The 20,674-nt window shown below is 42.4% G+C and overlaps 1 protein-coding gene and 1 non-coding gene across 4 annotated transcripts in view; both read left to right on the top strand.

Moving 5' to 3' along the window:
- Nucleotides 1-20,096, top strand: part of CEP295 (centrosomal protein 295) — a 41,041-nt gene extending 20,945 nt beyond the window's left edge. For all 3 annotated transcript variants that reach the window (XM_054974722.1, XM_054974723.1, XM_054974724.1), the window contains 17 exons: nucleotides 427-527; nucleotides 659-1,664; nucleotides 3,717-3,903; nucleotides 4,576-4,728; nucleotides 5,712-5,906; nucleotides 7,426-7,535; nucleotides 8,402-8,540; nucleotides 8,882-9,115; nucleotides 11,667-11,812; nucleotides 12,141-12,282; nucleotides 12,772-13,427; nucleotides 14,500-14,673; nucleotides 15,731-15,851; nucleotides 17,356-17,556; nucleotides 18,531-18,630; nucleotides 18,880-18,979; nucleotides 19,790-20,096. In XM_054974722.1, coding sequence (XP_054830697.1) covers nucleotides 427-527; nucleotides 659-1,664; nucleotides 3,717-3,903; nucleotides 4,576-4,728; nucleotides 5,712-5,906; nucleotides 7,426-7,535; nucleotides 8,402-8,540; nucleotides 8,882-9,115; nucleotides 11,667-11,812; nucleotides 12,141-12,282; nucleotides 12,772-13,427; nucleotides 14,500-14,673; nucleotides 15,731-15,851; nucleotides 17,356-17,556; nucleotides 18,531-18,630; nucleotides 18,880-18,979; nucleotides 19,790-19,828 — 3,804 coding nt within the window. In that variant the 3' untranslated portion in view covers nucleotides 19,829-20,096. The remainder of the gene's footprint in view (nucleotides 1-426; nucleotides 528-658; nucleotides 1,665-3,716; nucleotides 3,904-4,575; nucleotides 4,729-5,711; nucleotides 5,907-7,425; nucleotides 7,536-8,401; nucleotides 8,541-8,881; nucleotides 9,116-11,666; nucleotides 11,813-12,140; nucleotides 12,283-12,771; nucleotides 13,428-14,499; nucleotides 14,674-15,730; nucleotides 15,852-17,355; nucleotides 17,557-18,530; nucleotides 18,631-18,879; nucleotides 18,980-19,789) is intronic.
- LOC129326836 (small nucleolar RNA U2-19) lies at nucleotides 8,002-8,086 on the top strand. Its single transcript, XR_008596756.1, has one exon. It is a non-coding gene; the product is annotated as a small nucleolar RNA U2-19 (small nucleolar RNA).
- Nucleotides 20,097-20,674: the final 578 nt, after the last annotated feature.

The following is a 20,674-nucleotide window of genomic DNA, read 5'->3' as shown; positions in this document are numbered from 1 at the left end:
AAAATGATGTAAGCTTCTTTGGGATTCCGTTTTGGAGAAAGATGGGGTATAAATTGCATTGATTGAAGCACCTTCTTGAACAATTGCATTGCAATGGAGCCCTGTTGCCTTCATAAAAATGCCCACCTGATCGAGTCTGTTTTCCGTAATTTGCAGAATGCCAGATGTGTGTGGGTCTTCCTGACCTCAGGCAGGCCATTGTTTTAAACACAGAAATATAATTCCACTAGAGAAGGAAAGGATAGAAAAGGTCATCTACATCTTGCTAAAATTGTATGAAATTGGAGGGTTGACCTCTGATTATCACTGGTATGCTATGGTTATTGTAGGCTTTGAAACAGGAATTAGTATGGTCTCCAGAACGAATGCAGGGAATAATGTCTTTTGTAGTCTTTGATAAATGTACTCAACTTAATGTCTTGTTAGTTGGAAACTGCCACAGGAACACAGACGGCCAGCAGTTCTGGAGTGGACGATCATATGCAGATGATTCGTGACTATCAGCAGCGTCTGCTTATGCAAAACAGGTATTTCTCTGTCAAAGTTAAGATGTTAGGGCTACCTGTTTCACATTATTTCGCCAATTGAAAGGTGGTTCTGCTCCTGAAAAAGTGTTTTGTCATCCTTTCTGATTATATGCATGTGTGTGTTCTTTTAGGATGCACAAAGAGTCAGTTGACGAAGCCCGAAAACGTTTACAGGAGTATCAGAACAAGCTAAAACAAAGATACCCATCTGTTTCTGCTGCGTTGTTTGGTTCTGCTGCTCCAAGTCTTGGACGCCTAAACTCTGTTCCTGAAATGTCATTGCTGTTACAAGGATCTGACACCTCTCAGAGAGCTGGTCAAACAGAACATTTGCTTTCTGAAAATGTTCCCAGTCGAGAGTTCCCTCAGCTGGTTGGCTATTCAGAACTTTCTCGGAGGTTGGAAGAGCCCTTGGAGCCGAAAGACATGGAGAAAATGCTTGATATGGCTAGTAAGGAGTACATCCAAACAACAAATGCCCAAGTTAATCAAAGACCTCTTCAGCCACCCCAGGCTTCTGGTTCATGCCAAGAGGCCGAAAAAACAAGTCCAGTGGGGACACCTGCCACACAGACATTGGAATTTAATGGGGTTCCAGGATCATTCATGCTCAAGACACAGGGCACTTCTGCTAAAACGGAGCCAGTGCTGCCTGTGCGGCAGGTCCAGTTCACTTTGCCTGCAGACACGTCTCCTGAGCCTTCAGAAACTTTATATCCTTACAGACTAGAACCTTGTGCAGCTCTAAAAGAAAAGACTCCGTTGCCAGTGTCCTTACATGACATGCTGACAGAGAACACAGCCACGTTTGACCAGACTCGCCAGCCTCCTGTTCAGCCTTTGCCTTCCCCTCTGGCTAGTGAAGCTGAGAGGGGGCTCAAGGAACTAAGAAGCGGAAGTGCCTCCTTATCCAGCTATTCCGATATAGTAGAATTACGGGACAGGATGCTGGCTTCTTCCAAGAGCATCCAAGCACAACAGGAGCACTTGAAGGAACTGCAGGAACAGCTGGATGAACAAAGGGAAGCTCTTCTTTCTCGGCAGAGAGTGCAGGAGGACTTGCTCATGCGCAACCATGCGCAGTTGAAAAAACAGATGGAGCAGCAGCAAGAGGAGTTAAAGGTCTTCCTTCAACAGGTATGTTTTGAGTGTGTGGCCAGGAATAGGCATCCTTCAGTTGAATTCGGAGTAAGAACTCCCACCTGCTGCCTTAATGTGGATTCGCAGAATCCCACTGAGTTCTGCAGGTCAGTTTTCAGGATGGCTTGTGGCTTCTTTCCACTAAGGGCAGCCCTTTCCTTAGGTAGGATGAAACCTTATGCTGATGATAGATAGTGTAGTGGTTGGACTATTGAACATGACTCTTGAGGGCAAAGGTTCAAATATTCTCTGCCACGAAGCTTACTTGGGTGATGTTAAGCATGTCGCACACTCTTGGTCTGGCTCACCCCACAGGGTTGTTGTGAAGGTAAACTGGAGGAGGGGAGATGGATGTATATTACCCTGAGTTCTTGGAGGGAAGTGTGGGATTAAAATGTGCTAAATAATAGATAGAACAGATAAATAATAAATAAATGACACAAGAGACTCTTCTGGCTGAGGAAGAGCTTCTTGCATCAGTGGAAGCTTCCTTGCTTGGAAGGAAAGTACTGACATTAGCAAAATGGATCTGAAATGGATTATGCATATTCGTTGCCTCTGTTTTAGGCCTCTGTCTAGAGATACACATTTTCTGAAAACTTTGAAGTAGACGGGAAACTTGGTTCTGCTGGTGAGGAGAAGGAAATGTGGAGAGAAATTCATATCTACAAAATATTATATCTGCTTTAAGAATTTGAATTATGATGTATATAGCTTAGCACATAAATTGTATCGTTCTATACGTATGAAGTTTGAAATAACTAGTTGCCTTCTATTCAAACCGTTACTCTACCCAGCATTTTGAATTGAAGTTGCAAGCTGCTGCAGCCTTTTTCTCATGCCGCTCAATGAAGTTGCAGAGATGGAGTGTGCAGGCATAGAATCCCAGTTGCCTGACTGCAAAGAGAGCATGAAGAAGAATCAGAGACAAGGGAGAAGCAAGAAGAGTCAGAGATAGTGTAGACAAAGGCCTTGCCATCAGGGTGTGGGAACAATATACTGGGCAGACCCCTCCCAGATGTCCTCCAGGTCCTCCAGGACCAGGCCACCCGCCTTGTCGATCTCACCTCAACTACTTTCCTATTCTCAAGTGATCCAGAGAGCTGATAGCCTCACCCATCCACCTCACAGGTCGTCAGTTATAATTTGATAACTTTAGTTCCACCTGGGAAGACTTAATCAAACCTTCCTAGTTCATTGTTACACCCCAGAGAAGGTTTACCAGCTTATTGTCCCACTTTGGAGACATTCACCAACTTTTTGTCTCGCTCCAGAGACAACTTCTCAATCCTTTGTCCCACCCTGGGAACAACCACTCAAGCCTTTGTTTTTGGGGTAGAAGATGTAATCTTGTCCCTGGGTAGGATCTCTGGTATAAAGCAGACTGCCCCTCCGCCCAAACTGTATGCATGCTTTGGATCCGGCATCCACCCTTGAACTTCTGTTCAAGTCCCTTCTGCCCTGAAGCGCTGGCTGCTCAATGCTCTTCCTCTCTCCCGGACATCTGGATGGTAAATATCACCCAGTCCCTCAAACTCTATCCAACTTTCACCATTTCTAGTTAGCTCTGAATGTGTGGTGTGTGTGTGTATTGTATGCTGTTGATCCTTATTATTTTCAATAAAAATCCCCTTTCTGGTTGAAACATCTGTCTGATCATTGAAAGAAGTTCTGTAGCTGGGACTATCCTTGTATACATTGGTGGTGATCCCTCAGTTACCTCCTCTTGCTGCCTTCTCCTTGCTGCTAATTCCCCACAACTCGCAAGGAGACCTTCCCTTTGGGTATCAGGGGGAGGTGTAGTTCAGTGTGTGAATGTGCCTTTCGCATGTAGGAGGTACCTTAGTGCCATTAGTAGAAGCCTCTTGGGTAGCAGGGATCATCTGTCAGGCACAGGAAATTTTGCAGTGGGCTAAATGGATCGGCTGCAGGACTAAAGGTAAGGCAGCTCCTATCCTAACTTTTATTTCCTGTGACATATGCTGTTCGAACAAAAGAAAACAAAAACCCTTATGGATTATTTCAGCCACTGCTAATTCCACTTTCTAGGCAGGGCAGTCCAGCACATGTGGAGAGATGACGCCACAGGCACGAGAGCCTGACAGCTTCAGTCTGTTAGCGATACTTACTAAAGAAGCCGAATCCAGCAACCAAGAAGAGACCGAGTTTCATCCTATGAGCAGCTGTGCTGAAAACAATTTTTTGTTTCCAAGCATTGGTTCATCAGAGCATATCGGTAAGGCCCTTTCTGACACCATGGATGTTGGCATGCTTTCTTGTGTGGTTGGGTGGAGTGGAGTTTTTTTCTACCTTTCAAGCTAACAATTGAAAATTTGTAGAATATTAAGCAAAAAGGGATTGGATCTGTTCTATTACGGATGGTGCTTTTTCTCCACATGAGCCTTCTGCTGATGAAGGGGGCTCTTTGTAGCCTTTTAATTCATCAAAAGGCTTTCTTGTCCCAGATAAAAGCTCTGCTGTTAGTGGAACTGACCTGTGGAATCTCATCCAGTAATTCTACTCCATGTGAATTGCTGGAATCCAAAGAACCATACAACTAAAGCCACATAGCCAGGCTGCTACATAGCCAGCTGCTTTTGAAACCTTAGGGGACTTCAAAACCAGGTTGTGATAAAATTAAGGGAGTTGATGTTTAAAGAGAGAAAGTTAACAAACTGTCCTCCAGCCCTTGGGAATGCCTATGCCGGATTTCTTGGCCTGAATTTTGTTAACCTTTACTGGACCCCTGTAAGGTGCGTCACATCTTTCCATATTTGCAGATGGGCAGTTGACGAAGAGAGAAAGGCTTACCTAAGGCCAGAGACAAGATTTCCTGATTCATAGCTCAGGTCGCAGCAATTGCGCTGCTTCAGTTCCTGGCTGGCTAAACCTTATGCTTACCTTACAGAGCCATTTCAAAGTACTTGGAGACGAGAACCGAAATGGAGACCTTTGAAACCACCTTTGGCAAAAGTCAGGCTAGGGCTTGATTTGGAACAGCATGAACTTAGCGCTATACAAGAGCTTGACACACCAAGGAGCAGCCGGCTTTCTGCTACAGGTAAACATGTGAAAAGGTAGCTAGGTTGATCAGAAGGGTTTCTTTACTTTTGGGTAACACAGACCTCCCCTTGTTCCCTAGTTAACATTGAGCCATAAGATCCTGAAATGGTCTAGAGTTCACAAACCAGTTAGATACAGTTGTATTGTAGGGGCAAGGTTATTTTAAGGCAGTGGTTGGAAAGTTCAGCCTGTGCAGAGTCTCCTTTGGTTTTCCTGCCCTCATTTAACTCTCTCCTGTCCTGTGGTCTTTCTGCCTGCTGAACAGAGTCTGTTGCCTCATACTCGGTTCTGTTACTAGCACGGGTAATAACTCTTTCCCTGGCTGTCAGCTTGGCCTTGTGGGCTGGCTTACATAGCCGAGGTACACATTTTCTTGATTTCTCATTTTCTTCCCCCTCCGCTTTTCTTTGATGCCTTGTGCAAAACTGGTACTCTGACTCGTGTGAGTAAGAGAAGCATGCTTTATGGCAGGGAACAATGGCAAGACTTTCGGGGGACATACATGCCACTCCGCTGTTTTTTTTTTTCCTGTATAGTTCCATTGGCCAACTTTGTTGCTGAATATAAATGTCTCGAGGTGGGGAAGCAGCTATAAGTTTTGTTTTACAAATGCTAACTTTGTAGATTGGCCAGAGGATACCGTTACTTAGTACCAAATACAGATATTTTTAAAAACTGCCACTTGTGAAATGATGGAAGTTACTAATTATCAAAAATGTCAAATCAATGATGAAAAGCTAATGTTCTTGTTTTTAGTTTTTAAAATATCAAAAATGTAGTAATGCTGTAAATCTTGGCAGGATTCAGGAGGCGATCAATGAGGTTACGTTTTTTTTTAAAGGATCTTTTTTTGTTGATTGCACCAACAAAATGAACTTTCGGACTGAAACAAAACATCTTCTAAGAAAGATACTTAGGCTGATAAATTTTGCTTTTTAAAAAAGTCCCTTTTTCTAAAAGTACCAACTGTGACAATTTCAGGTTACAGAGAATCTTCAAATGCTGGTGAGCTTCAGTCTGATGATCACCCAGATGAATCTCGCCATGAAGAAACTAATATATTAAGAATTACAGCTGATGCCGAAGAACAACGTTCTAGTGGAAGTCTCAGGAGCCAGTTAAGAGGATCATGGCATGAGAAGTGGGTGAGAGAAGCTAGTAACTTGCATGAGCCAGGTGAGAACTCTTACTTCTTGAACGGTAAACATTAGTTGGGAACCTAAGCACCATCAGTGCAGTAGGGCTTGCAGAGCATGATTTCCCTTTCCTTCACCCCTGAAATGCAGCTCCTGGGGCTCGGTTGACCCGGAACATAGGGTTCTGCAGTTGGAGGGGGGAATCAGTGAAAATCACTCTCCCCTCAGCTCCACTATTGTGTGAGCAGAAATGCGACTTATGCAGATGAAAGAAGAATTCGGCTCCAACCCATTGTTCTTAAAAATACTCCAGAGCTGCTTAAAAACGCCAAGGCTGTTATTAATGCAGTGCTTCTGAAAAATGCTCTGGCTCCAAAAAAAACCCTGCCACACCTGTAAGTCAGTCCCCTATAAACCCATTCTATGAATCTTCGTATGGGTGGTATTCAGTCAAGAGGAGATGGAGTGCAAGTAGGCTGGGCTGCAAACCATTAATGGATCTGCAGTTCAAAGCCAGAATGTTGAGTTGTACCTTTGAAGCTGAAACTGCGATCAGCTTTTCTGGCAGCGAAGCTGATGGCGCTGTGTATCAGTGTGGCAGTGAAATAGGGCCATCAACAGACACAGGCAGGGGTTTCCCCATGTATGGGGGACTACCTAGGTATGAAGGAGAATATTAGCTTCTGAATTAAAAATGAAAGGGGAAAAAATGGCCCTACGAGAACTGAGAATTTTCATTGCTCAGAGGCATGGGATGTTGAGGGATGTTCATTGCTCAGAGGCAGTTGAATATCAGCAGGAAGGGAAAAAGAGGAAGCAGGCGGTGGGAAAAGCCTGCTTGAGCCCTGTAATGTTTTAAAGGATATTGCCATGTGGTGGTGAAAATAGGTTCACAGTATTGCACTGTGAGACCTATATCACCTGATCCTTATTCCACCCCACCTACTGCAATGCAGCATAGGGAGGGGAAGATAAAACTGTTTCATGTACTGTATGGTTGAGGTTTGGAGCTATATCAGCAGTATTCTGCACTCAACAGTCAGGGCCAGAGAGCTTATTGTCCTACAACATCAACTTTGGAGGTTTAGGCCTTGGTGAACAGGAAGCTGCTAATTTAGCCCAGAACTCTGTAATTTCATGCTGTTGTGCTCTGGGGAGAGGGAAGAGGAATTTCCCAATTTATCATAAGCCCCCAATTTGTAACATATAAAGTGATAATTGGAACGTTTTCATTTCTTAGTGTTTGATGGTGTATATCTGTGCAAGGCCTTGAAGGAAATCACATTCAGTGGAAGAGAAACTGGTATTTCCACAGATCAAAATTATGAAGTACATCCTGGTCTTGTTCTGCGGGTGTGTTCAAATGAGGCCGTGGTGCTTTGCAATCAGAGCAGAATGTGTTCTTTTTGTCACATGTAAATGGGAGCAGAAATCAAACAAATGAGTAAGGCTTACTGCATAAAGCCCTCAAGCTTGAGTAAACAGTGGCTTGCTGATAACTGTGTCCTACACTGAGTAACTCTGCTTTGTTCTTTCTTTTTTTTTATTTTGGTCCCCAGTTCACTCAAGAGAACATTCTCTTATGGATCAAAGTTTACCAAGTTACGCTGCTGACACTGGAAGGCAACTAGCTCTGTATCCTGGTTTGTCGTTTAGACCAAATGATATGGTTAGTCAGGTTGGAGACTTAATGTGCTGCTGTGCATTTAAAAAGAAGCGAGCCTGCTTCTCTTATTTTCTGCTGCTTGTGTTCTTAAGTGCTTACAATTTGAAGCATTAATTTTAAATTCACTTGTCAAGGTGAGAATTGTTCATTCTTTATACTACTTTATGATGTGTAAGGAGGGCTGAATGGCTTTTAACCTGCATTTTCCTGCCCATTTTTGCTACAGTTTTTGGTTTTCCAAAGGTTCAGGTGGCAGCATTATAGTTAATATGCATATGAATCCCAGCGCCAGGTAAAATGGGGTTGAGGATGACATCAAAGGAATTCCCATGGGGGCTTGGGTTGGGCTCAGTCAGCGGCCTTGCTGGTCTAGTAGGCGATGCATGTGGCTTGCTTGGGTGGAGTAACAGAATACTGGCCTTGTGGAGGTATTGCTTTGCTGTCCCTCTGAGATCCTCTTACTCAAGTGGCTCTGTGATGAGAAATAGCCAAATCTGAGCACCGGTAAGACCAGCAGGTCTACATGGTGCATGATCTAGAACACTGTTCTGGGAAGCAATACAAATCTGAAAGAGAATGTGGTGGTGAGTGAAGTGTGGAATGATTGAGTGAATGGAATGAGAGAGAGAGAGAGAGAGAGAGAGAGAGAGAGAGAGAGAGAGAGTGAGTGAGTGAGTGAACATACGTTGGTGTGTTTTAGAGCGAGACTGTTCTGAGCAGTGATGATCCTGGCACGTGTACTGACAGTCAAATCCATGGAGGGGTCTACACTTGAGCTGAGCTCAGAATGAAATGTTGTAAACTTGAAAGCACTTCTGTTCACCAAGTCTGCAATCAGAGCACTTCTTTTTAATGTCTTCTTGCCCTAGGTAGCCCTTAATACAGGAAGGTCCCCTGGTTCCCACACTCATGCAGAAGGCGCAGCTCAGAGCTATCTGTCTTCACCTACTATTTCTACTGGCAGCTTTATAAACCATGAAAAGCCAGAGAGAGGCTTTTCCATCGCAGGTACGTTTTCCCACAAGCCAAAAGCATAACTGAGTGTTGATGTGTTTCCGTATGTTTAATAGCAAAGAGTCCAGTAGCACCTTTAAGACTAACCAACTTTATTGTAGCTTAAGCTTTCGAGAACCGTACATCTGAAGAAGAGAGCTTATGCTACAATAAAGTTGGTTAGTCTTAAAGGTGCTACTGGACTCTTTGCTATTTTGCTGCTGCAGGCTAACACAGCTAACTCTTCTGGATGTATGTTTAATGATGTTCCAGTTGCATGACTTTCTGTGTTGTGACAGGAAGCATTGATTTTCTTAAACTGATTTAACCAGATTCCTTGTGGTGTATTTTTTTAGGGTTGTCTTCTGCTAGAGAACAGCCTATGCATTTTAGCTCTCCTGTGAAAGAGAAGGCAAACACCTGTTGGGACCCTTCAGTTTCTTCACTGTATAAGCAGAATGATGCGCCTGACACTCCAGCCTCTCATTTTCCTTTTGGAGAAGGGCTTCACTCAAACAGTAAAATCCAGCAGATCATAGATAAATACACAAAAGACTTGAGCTGGTCTCTAAGCAACGTATCTTCTCATGGTAATGTTTCTAGAACAGAGAGAACAATACTGCACATTTGCAGTATTGCAAAACTGCCTTTATATCTTGTGTGTATGCTGTGCTCAGCAACTGGAGCGTAGAAAAATGCTGATCTTGCCCCTTTAGCATGAGGCCAGAATCGGGGGGAATTGGGGGCTGCTCCTGCTGCATTTCTTGAGGCTTTATTGGCAAAGGGGAGATGAGGGCAATTTTGATTCTACTTCATTTATACCCTGCTTTTCTCCCCAGTGGGAACCCAAAGCGGCTTACATCGTTCGCCTCTCCTTCATTATAACCTTAGAACAACCCTTTGGAAAGGGTCACCCAGCAGAGTAGGAGTTAGAATCTGGATCTCCCAGATTCTAGTCCGACCCTCTAACTACCGCGCCACATTAGATCAGGGTGCTGTAGTACAAAATGGGTTCAAATTGTCAAGTACTAGAATTGGACTTGATTGCAGAGAAAAGGTGAAATGAGGGGACTGGTGTATTGCTGTGACTCCATGCTGCAGGGCTAGAGATGTAATTTCTGGAAATTTTGAAGGGGAAAATACTCTATTTTTAAAAAACTCTGAAGTTTTGGGAAAAATTGAAATAGATGTAATACTTACTATCCTATAAAACTTAAACTATTTTACTGATAAAATGTATCTTTTAACTTATTTAGCACATAAATTACATTATTTGACATATTTATGGAATTTAAAAGTTGTAATTCCTTAGTTTTCTATAAGCCAAATTGCAAATATGTCCAATAATTGAGACAACCATAAGCACCCTATGCTTACTTTAGCCACATGTATCTTGATTTTTGCTATCTGAAAAGTACCAAAAAAAGGAATTAAACAGAAAACACAAACTTTGTGGTAAATAATGTAAGATATATTATTTGGTCAGAAAAACACACTCTCGGTGAAACTAATAGCATATTTTGTTATGTAGTACTGTTTCACACCAGGTGCAGAAATGCATCTTGGATTTAAGAGTTGTGTATGGCTATAGCATGCTCACCTTATCCTTAAAGGCATTTCACTCATTCTAAAAGAGAAAATATTTCATAGTGGTTTTTTCAGAACTCACCAAAATTTTCAGTTTTTCTGTTGAAAAAAAATAAGGAAAAGGTCTGAGGAAAGACCAGGAGGAAAAAAACATTTTCCCCTGAATTTTTTCTAGTGTTTTTTTTCTCCCCTCACATCCCTGTGCAGGGCTGAGGTGGGCAAAGACCACAAGCTACATCTGGCACATGGGAACTTGGAAATAGAAAGAACCAATCTCCACCTCAGAGCTCTCAAAAGCAGGCAGATTACCAAAACTGGCCCTCAGACCCAAATTTTTGCCCAGCTATAAACTGTATGTCAGCTAGCAGTTTTGTCGCTTTTAGGGCCTGGGCCTGGAAAGCTCTGTTCTTTCTGTCCAGGTCTGTTGAAGTGAATGAAAACCAGGCATCCACAAATTGTGGCTGGGCTTAGTAGCCAGCTGTTGTTTAATACTAGGCAGCTGTAAAATATAATCTCATTATAATATTACCTTAAAAATTCCTAGATTAATTTGACCGTTATACTGGGCTGTGAAAAGGAAAACGATCCTTTAAATTTCAGAAATGAAACATTGGATCTTATATGCTTGATATAGTTTACCTTATCTAAATTAATGAACTTAGGAAATTATTTCTTACTATTAAACTAATTTTGTAATTTTTTTTATCTCTTTGCCCTTTCAAGTTCTTAATTAAACCCAGTGGGACTTATTTCAGAGTAAATAAGCCCTGACCTGGATAGCCCAAGTGAGCCTGATCTCAGATCTCAGAAGCTAAGCAGGGTTGGACTTGGTTAGTAATTGGATGGGAGACCTCCAGCAAAGGTCAGGGTTGCAGAGGCAGCCAACAGCCAAACCACCTTTGATAGTCTCTTGCCATGAAAACCCTGCTAGGGGTTGCCATAAGTCAGCTACGATTATCACTGAAACTTGACAGGTTTTAGAAAAGCTGCTTAGTAGAAATAGTGAAATGAGTAGCAAATCTGATATCAGTTTTTAAAAAAAAACTTCCTTTCCAAATAGCCCAATGCAGGGACAAGTGTGTGTTTCTTTTTATAGTGGTGCTGTTTTCTTTCTCTCTCTGGCTGAAAGAGAGTTTCAGGTGTGTAGCCATGTTGGTCTACCGTAAAAGAGTCCACTAGCACCTTTACCCTGGAAATCTTGTTGGTCTAAGTTGCTACTGAACTTGAAACTTCCTCTTTTCGCCATGAAAAAGAAAGGTCTGCCAAAGACTCAGCACAGGAAAGCCTCTTGAAAACGAATGTAAACGTTGGCCGCAAGCTTTAGGTTGTGAAGCTCTTAAAGGTGCAGTACAGAAAAGGTGTTTGTCTTAAAAGGGTAAAAAAAATACCTCCCCCCACAGGTGACCTTTTGTGGACAACCATCTTGAATGGCAACTGTCCAAAGCACTGGGAGTTTTTGACCTTTTCCAATGTATACCTTGTACTATTGCCAACTGTAGAATTTATTGCCCTAATCTCTTAAATACTTTGAAATGTCTCTTAAATTTTTTTTAGATCTAGCAATTGGGCTTGATGTTGCTAATATTGAGAGAAATTCTCCACTGGAACTTTTTCAGCCTTTGGAACCCAGTCCAGACTTTGATAACTTTTCGTCTCTTTCTGAACATAGGTTTTCTCATGACAGCAAGAACCTCAGCAAGGTATTTCAAAAGTGATGGAAATTTTTGCTTTGTGTGTACAATGTTACATTGATAACCTTCTATAGTAATTGTGGCAATTTGGAACTGTAATTCCCTTGTAAAAGCAGTTTTAGTTCACACGTGTTACTTTGTATCCTTTATATTCATGTAAAGTTCCATGTAAGATTCTCAGCCAGTTGGATGGAAACTAATGTGTAGTTTGTTCTTGTATGGGGTGAGTTGCTATCTGATAGACATGTTCACTGAAAACAAGGATAGAATATCTTGATTATTAACATTTTCATGATAACACCTCTAACGTGTTTTTTTTTTACCTTTCCCCCCCAAGAGTTCAGATTTATCTAGGAGTTGTGAATTACCAATTTCCAGCTTGGAAGAAAGAAGTATCAGCCTTTCTTTCCTTGCTATAGAAAAACAAGGCAATATTCTGCAAACAAAAGAGGCTGAGGAGACAAACGAGCAAATTGAAGGTAAATCCTTGCAACAACTGATTTTTGTAGGGAGAAATTCTGTTCTGGTTGTTTGATAAAGAGTCTGTCACTACACTAGCAGTTTTGTTGATCTCTTGATAAGAACCTGCCTTGCCTAAGTCTCCATTGGTGTAGTGGTTAAGAGCACAGGAGTCTAATCTGGAGAACTGGGTTTGATTCCCCACTCCTGTGCTTGAAGCCAGCTGGGTGACCTTGGGTCAGTCACAGCTTTGCCAGAGCTCTCTCAGCCCCACCCACCTCACAGGGTGATTGTTGTGGGGATAATAATAGCATACTTCATAAACTGCTCTGACTGGACGTTAAGTTGTCCTGAAGGGTGGTATATAAATCAAATGTTGTTTTTAAAAAAAAAATTTAAAGCTTGATAGTGGAATTAGTGCCAAATGTCTGTTTTCTCTTCTTGAACTGCATGATTGCTTTGATGACAGTTTTCTAGCACAAAAACTGACACTTCAATATTTAATCCAGGTGTTGAAGACTTTTACAAACCTCTCCTTGTGAAAGCAACTTTAAATAAGCTTAACCAGAGTGCTGATGAACCTGTGGACTTGACTGATATGTCTGAACACACTACATCTGAGCGACTGAGAAAATCTATGGAGAATATGTATATTTCACCTGACCATGTACAGTATGAGGCACTGGAAGAAGATGAGGAGAAGGTCAATCCCCTTTCTCCCATTGAAAACTTTCGTAGTCCGAGTCCAGTAGAAGGCCGCAACTCGTTTTATCAGCTTGTTCCCGATTGTGGTTTGCTGAAAAATGCTGTTGGGGTAAAAGAGGATGTGCTATCCAGAGAAGAAAACCTGTGTTTTGTTGAACTGCCTGTTGCCTCAAGTGACCCAAAGTATGAGACAGTACCAGAAATTGCGATTATGAGTGAAGACAGAGAAATGGATCGCTTTCAGTGTACTTCATATAGTATGAGAGAACATAGTACTCTGAGAACAGAGACACTGCTGAATTCAGTTCCAGAAGCAAGCTCTGAAATCCCAGTCAGTTGTATGCAAAATTCTGTGCAGCAAAATGGCTGTGTGCCAGATACGTTTCAGAAGTCAGGCTCAAGTACCACTCATGCTAGAAGCTTTGGTTCCTGTTTACCACAGAGCAGCGTACCAGTTTGGGTGAGTGAACCGAGAACAAAGTGTTGTATGTAAGAAATCAATTGGGCAACAAAGAGCTTGTTGTAAGTAACCATTAGAAACCTTTCATCCTCTGAAACTTTTTCCAAATTCTGCTTTGATGGAAGTGGGGCATTGAAGTAGAAGGATCACAGAGAGCAATGCAGGGTTTTTGCTATGAATCTTTAAAATGTTTGTTCCAGCTGTGGGGGAAATGAATTTGTGCAATGGTCTATTTTTAGGTGAACTGTGTACTCTTTCTAAAATGTTGTTTGGAGTCGTCTTGTGTTTTCTTTCAAGTTTTTTTTTAAAGGCTTAAATTAGAAAGCAGTCTCTGGAACAAATTACATCAAGAAATACAGAATGGCTGTAGCTGCCATGATGCATCGGGTTGATCCTAAGGATGTGTTCTGCTAAGGGCAGCACTCTCCTGCAGCACAGGGGTCCTTCTGCTGGTGTATGAGATTTTACACCATGTGGTGGAAGACCTTCTTGCACTAGCAGAAGACTCCTTGCACTGCAGCAAAGTGCCACTGTTAGTAGACTGTTGACCATCAAATCAGGCCTGTTGCTGTCTCTTACAAGAGGACTGTCTCAGCATCCTCCTCTAAGTCCTTCCCCTCCAGCTCCCTTCCTCTTCTTTCCCTGTCCCTCCTTCCTCTCTGCCAAAGGCTTTTGCCTTCTCTAGACTCTCCTTCTCTGACCGAGGTCTGCCCCTGCTCTAGTGGCTCCCTTTTTCTCCTTTTCGCCTCCATCTAGGCTGTATGTCACCCCCTTGCTCCTCCCAGGCTGCATTCTCTCTTCTGGCCCAGGAACATCTCAGGGGGGCCAGCTGGATCAGGGGGGGCACAGCCCCTCGGTGCCAAGAGCAGTCTGCTCAAAACCAGGCCCAGGAGAGTGTACTCCACTCTTGTGCCATGGCCAGAGCTGGCAGCCAAGCTCCTGTCCCTACTTCCCAGGATGTTTCCAGGTCCTGCTCTCCCCCACTGTTGCCCTGGTAAGGTGTGGACAAAGTCCCCGATCCATCAGTGGGACGTCATATGGGAGATGCTTCACATACGTTTTGGTTTTCCAGGAGCGGCAGACAGGGAGAGGCATTATGGAAGAGCCTGAATTGACTCTCATCAGCTCCAATGACGTCAGTATTGCAGGCTCAGACTTGGAGCCTCTTAATCAAGCAGATACGAGGACAGAAGAAACGGAACTCCTGTCACGTAGGAACCCTCCTGAAGCTAAAAACCCTCTGCAGGTACACCTTTTTAGAAGGCTGTTTCAGGTACAAGAATCATCTCCCCAGCTTCGAATGTTTTGCAAAATTAAAACAACGAATTGTGGAACCTTGAAAATCAGTTTGTGGATATTCTCGTTTGGTATCCGGCAAACTGAAGTTTTAAAAAGGAACAAAAACCTGTGGTGCCTTGCTAGCATCTTTTCTGCCATTATATTGGAGTTGATGCAGGTCATTAAGTCAGAACTGAGTTAGTTGTCACCTGTGAAAGAGAGAGACCGAGAGGGGCAATCGCATTTGGGCTAGTAGGTTCAGGTGGGCTGTCTATATGGGTGTGTGTTTTGTTGTCCAGAAATGTTTCTAAAACTTTTTTTAGCTCTTCTCCATGTCCCACCCCCAATAGTGATATAGGGTGGGAAATTTTCCAATGTTATTATTTTTTTGGAAAATTTCCCACCCCACATATGTAAATATAATCTGTTTATAGTTGTCAGGGCTCTTGTGCTACAAATCAATCATGTTAGGCAAAATATTGGGTGCGAAGTGCACACAAACCTCTGTGCTTGTTATGCGGTCTTGGCTTGTACATGGTGTATTTGCCTTCTTTTGTTTAACATTATTTAAACATTTCATTTATTTATTTAAATTCGAATCAGAAAGGAAAACCCACATCACTGTCCCCAAGTATCCTGGCTTCTGGGCCATACCAACCACCAGCAAATGAGCATGTAGAGATCCTTCCACAGATACTTTCAGCCTGCTTAAAAAGTGGAAAGAGAAGTGGGTTGGGATATATATGTCTAGCACACTGATGCTGCAATACATGCAGTCGTTTCTGGGGATCTTTAGCTTGAGGATTGAATGCCATGTACTGTGCAGTCAGGCCAGGAGAAAACAGTGTTAATTGCAGCTGTTTGGGACCCTGCACTTTTCTTGCTGCTCTGCTCATGTTTGGTTTGGTACCATTGCATTTATATTAATGGTGGAATTGTTCTTTGGGGTTGCTTCTTAATTTTTTTCTACTGCATTAGCCTCAGATTTTACAGATACTACACTGCTTATTTTATTCTTTTGACAGAGCAGAGGGTTTTTACCTTTAAATGCAGAAGTGAATGACTCCGTTTCCACTCAGCCTAATGACTGTCCTCCAGTAGCTCAAAGTCCCAGAGAGGATTGGTGTCAAAACCCAAAGCCAAAAAGTAAGTATGCAGTAACTTCAAAGTAAACACAAGAGCTAAGGCAGAGTGGGTTGGATCCACTAATGGTGGTGCTTTCCTCCCGCACAAGAAGCTCTTGTGTCAGTGAGAGGCACGACTGCCATTAATGGAATGAAGTTGTAGAATCCACCCTCTTAATACTAAAACTTCATAGCAGCTTTAAGAACTGTTTATCTGTAACAAAATAATGGAGATCTTAGGCTGTAAAGAGATATTAAGATGCCTTCAACCACTTGAGATGGTCATGAACCAACTGATGCAACAGTTGCAGAGAAGGTCCGGTGTAGCGCTCTTCAAGACAGGATTACATGGTAACACTGGTTGCTAACCTTTAATCTACAAATGCCGTCAAGCCGTAAGACATGAAAACGTGTTTCAGAGAGGACAACTTTATTTGTATAGGTTTATTTAGAATCCATGCTGACAAGAGGGAGCACGTGTTGGCCCAGTAGAACAGCAGGATTTGAGTCCAGTGGCACCTCAGAGACCAGTAAGATTGTCAGGGTGTACACTTTTGAGAGTCAAACCTCTCTGAAGAAGGGAGCTTTGACTCCCTAAAGCTTATACCCTGAAAATCTTGTTGGTCTCTGAGGTGCCACTGGATTCGAGAGGGAGACAGGTTTACAAAAAACACTTTTTATTTTGTGCCTGAATGACACTTTCTGGAGAACCTGTTTCTTCCCTGTTTGTCTTGCTATTCTATTAAGAGCATAATCCCGCTTTTCTTTCTGGAAGCTCATCACATAGAAGTAGTTGCATTGTTGTGGGAGTATTTTGTTGTTCTTGTTTACCTAAGGCAGGGAGAGAGTGTTCCTGTTGGTTTTATCTTGCTGTTGGCTGGTTTTTTAAAGTAATGGGGGAGAGATCTGGGACCTGGGATTTTATCTTCCGAGCAAATGACCAGTATAAAAAGGGCGGCCTAAAACTTCTGAACTTCCTACCCGAGATTTGCAAGTGGTCCCCATTAAGAGCCACTTCAGTATAGTCATCTTAAAGGGTTATTCCCTCTTGTCTTACGGTTTTCTTTATAAATGCCATTATTACATAGTTTGTAAAACATTTTTTGTTGTTATTCAGAACCCTCCAAACTAGTTTTAGCCCCTGATCTGAGACTCAGCATGTCTTTATAAATGTGGCTGGAGAATAGAAGTAGCAGAACTGGGTTCATTTTCTCTGCTTCCCTCCCATCAGCCTTGTCTAGTTCCAGTATTTGCATGCAAATACACTCCTTGAGTTTAAATCCATTTACTATATTGCCAATTCAGAAGTCTCTGCCTGGAGAAAACACTTAATCTTTTCCACTCCATTATTTTATGTGCAGGAAAGGTTATGTGTTGTGCATGGGTTATAGGCACCAAAGGAACCTTCAAGTCAGATTACAATTTAATTAGTTTGTTCTAATTACGTTGTGCTGGTTTATTGAGGACTGGTGATAATAGTAAGGCTGTTTTGTGTCTTTTACTAAATCAGGCTGCTTCCCCCCCAGTAACGTTTTTAGAGTTTCCATCTTCGCCTGGCAGCTTACAAGAATCCTTTTTGAGACGGAAGAAAAAATTCATCGAGGAATCCTCTAAAAGACTGGAGATACTTAAAAGCAGACAGCAGCATTCTGCAAAGCCTCAAGTGAAGGCCCCCCCACAAAGAACGAAGAAACTTCATAAACCAAAAGAGAACACTAATCCCTCCGGTAATGTTAATTAGCAATCAGTTCATCAAGTAGCCTAGCACTTTCTAATGAAGGACAAAATAAGGTGGCATGTTTTTTCTGTTTCCAGTAGTTGCCATTAAGGAGTCTTGTTTTAATACGACCAGAACTAATATAGAAGCAACTAGACAATCTGGGTTCAGATCTCTGCTCAGCCCACAAGTTCATAGGATGGCCTTGAGCCAGTCTGTGTCTCCTCTCTGATAAAGTAAGAGAGGAGGGAGAACATTGTACCCCAAACCTCTTGGAGGAAAGGTGGGACAAAAATGTGGTCAATACAACACAGTCCGTTAGGTAGAACAAAGGCCAGTTGCTGCTTCACAGAGGGACTTCACATGTAAATTAGAGCCAAGCTACAAGTGACGCCTTACACAGGTTGGACACTTGTCAGCTTACCTCAAGTTTTGATGGGAAATGTAGGCACCCTGGTTTTACAGCTTGGCTCTCCATTACAGCTGCAAGACCAGGATGCCTAGATTTCCCATCAAAACTTGAAGGAAGCTGACAAGTGTCCAACCTGTGTCAGGCATCACTTGTAGCTTGGCTCTTAGTAGCATTTGTAGAATCTTTTGTGTTGACAGTGGCTCGGACCCTCAGATCTGCCAGCAGAGCAGGGGTCATAGAGGACTTTTCTCCCTTCTTCCACTGCAGCGCAATAAAGACCGATCCTTCCGTTCTTAGGTTTCAGAAGTTTTCTCATGAATAGCATGGGGCAAAGTGCAGTGGAAAAGGAAATAACCCTTTCCCACTCCACCAGGTGAAATGCCATTCCATCAACAGGACCCTGCTACAGGATTCAAATTCTTCTCTCTTGCATTTACAGCTAGATAGAGGGGGGGGGGGGAAGGCATGTGCTTTTTGCCCTGGGGAGATTGTTGTATATCTGTCCTAATAGTGCCTGTTGAATCTGCTCTCACAAGCCTTGTTATAGCTGTTGTGTTGTGATTGAATTCAAGGAGCAGCTGTGAGTCGTTTGAAGAAAGTGGAGGAAGTAAAAGTGTGCTCCCCAGAAGACAGGAAGAAGGCTGAAATGGAAATGCAGCAGCGTACTTCAAGGTAATATGCGATCCTGTGCTGGGCAGAAACTGATGTGGTGCTTCCTTTTCTGAAATGCATTTTTTTCTGAACTGATTTTTACCCCTAAGGGGGGTAGGCTGCAGCTTGTGAGGAGAGTTGTCTCGGTTATCCGGGTTCATCACTCTGTAACCAATCACATTTGCTAGTCTATTTCCCAGTCACCCTGCACAGATAGAGTCCTTTGTACAATTCACTGGTTAACGTAAATATTACTTTGCCTCTTGGTAGATTGTATAATAATCTAGCCGAAGTGAAAATCCGCAAAGAAGAGAGAGAGAGACGAGAGATTTATGCCAAAAACCGGGAAAAGGCAAAGGAGTTTCAGAAGGTAAACTGCTAGCAACATAGCATTGCAGTCTTATCCCACTTCTCCTGAACCCCCATGATCTTAAATATAATTTCTCTCTCTGAATATCAAGGTAAAGTTCATTGCTGAGGCATTTGCTTAAAGCGTATTAAGTGTGTGAGAGCAACTTGTTCCACTGATTCTCTGACCAGCTCACAGCTATGTGGCTGTGGGCTGAACAAGTTCCCACTTTGGCTTTGTAACAGGGTACATAAACTGCTCAGTTGGGTATTGAGTGGCTGGCATCTGTCTTGCTGCAGTCTTCGTTATTCCCAGTGCGCGACATAGCTGAAGAGTCTGTACTACTAGAAAAGAGATCTACTTTACTCATATAAAATGGTCTCTTGTTCTTTCATTGTGAGTAGAAAGCGTCCCACAGCATGGAAGACTCCTTTAATTTCTGGGTGAATTCTGTGCATCTTTTGCAAAACTGTTTGTTTAGTTTCAAGGTTTTGGGGTTTGATCTAATTCTTAAACTGCAGTGGTTTTGCTATTATACCTTTATTTGTTTTGGCGGGGGGGGGGGACACACACAGATGTCTCTCATTTTTTTTATTTGTAAGATGTGAATTTCTGTTAAGTTCAGCAATATATATGGGATTTCCCTATCCCATTGTCCCCAAGAAAATCTCATGAGGCGGCCTAGGTGGATCAGGGATGGCCCACCCATCCTGACCCCATGAACTTCACCATTGTGTAGACTTAACCGTCTTGTGTTCCTGGTGCAACATTCTGCTTAATCTCCTACGAGCAGTTAGGTATGAATTAACTTCATCCCTCCTCTTTTTGCAGAAAACACTGGAAATACTACGAGCCAAAAAAACATGCTAAAAGAATGTTTCGGAAGGCGTCTTGGAAATGGAAGTTCAGCACAGGATAAAAAGACTTGTCAACTTTGCATTGATATAATTATGTGCAATTAAGTGCCAGTTTGATATTTATAATTTAATTTCAGTTGGACAATGGGGCAGCAAAACGAGATCAGTACAGACTGATGTTTTTAGTTTGCTTTGATTATGGCTTTTTAACCAGACTGTATAGTTCTTTTTTTAGTGTAGCATACTTTTTTATTTATCTAATAAAATAATTTGAAATTTTATTAGCTTGAGTTAACTGGATTAAATACAGTAGATTCTCAATTATGCTAGTTACGTCCCTTTATCTCTTTTCTTCTGATTAAATGGTATACTTGGTAATAGTTACACACATGAGCGTGTTTCTGTTAAATCCTTGAGTTTTCAGCATGTCCTCTGCAGTGTGTGATTGGTACAGCAAAGCCAATGGGTTGACTCCAAAGGCTTCTTCCACAAGCAGAAGTGTTGCAAAAGCCTATCTCACATCCTCTGCTCAAGCACTACCCACAATTCATTTAAATGTCAAGTTGCTACCTTTGTAGTACAAAAATGTACAACTGAAAAAAATGGACCAGGGCCAGATGAAGTCTCTGCCCCGTGAGGCCTTACAGATGCTGTAGGGGGCCAGCGTGAAGGGCATATTGTGCAATTTCTTTACTGACAACAGCTCTAACTTTAGAACAATGCTTGATGGGATCACTTACACTGATTTTCCTCCTCACACCACAATACCCCAATCCCTATGAACAGCATATAGGAAAGGAAAGCTAGCAAAGAAGCTCTGTTCTTTGGATCCAACTATGTTTAACTTTTCAACATGAGT

The sequence above is a fragment of the Eublepharis macularius genome, chromosome 3 (genome assembly GCF_028583425.1).
Source record: "Eublepharis macularius isolate TG4126 chromosome 3, MPM_Emac_v1.0, whole genome shotgun sequence".
Lineage (NCBI taxonomy): Eukaryota > Metazoa > Chordata > Lepidosauria > Squamata > Eublepharidae > Eublepharis > Eublepharis macularius.
This window is presented reverse-complemented; position numbering and strand designations above follow the sequence as displayed.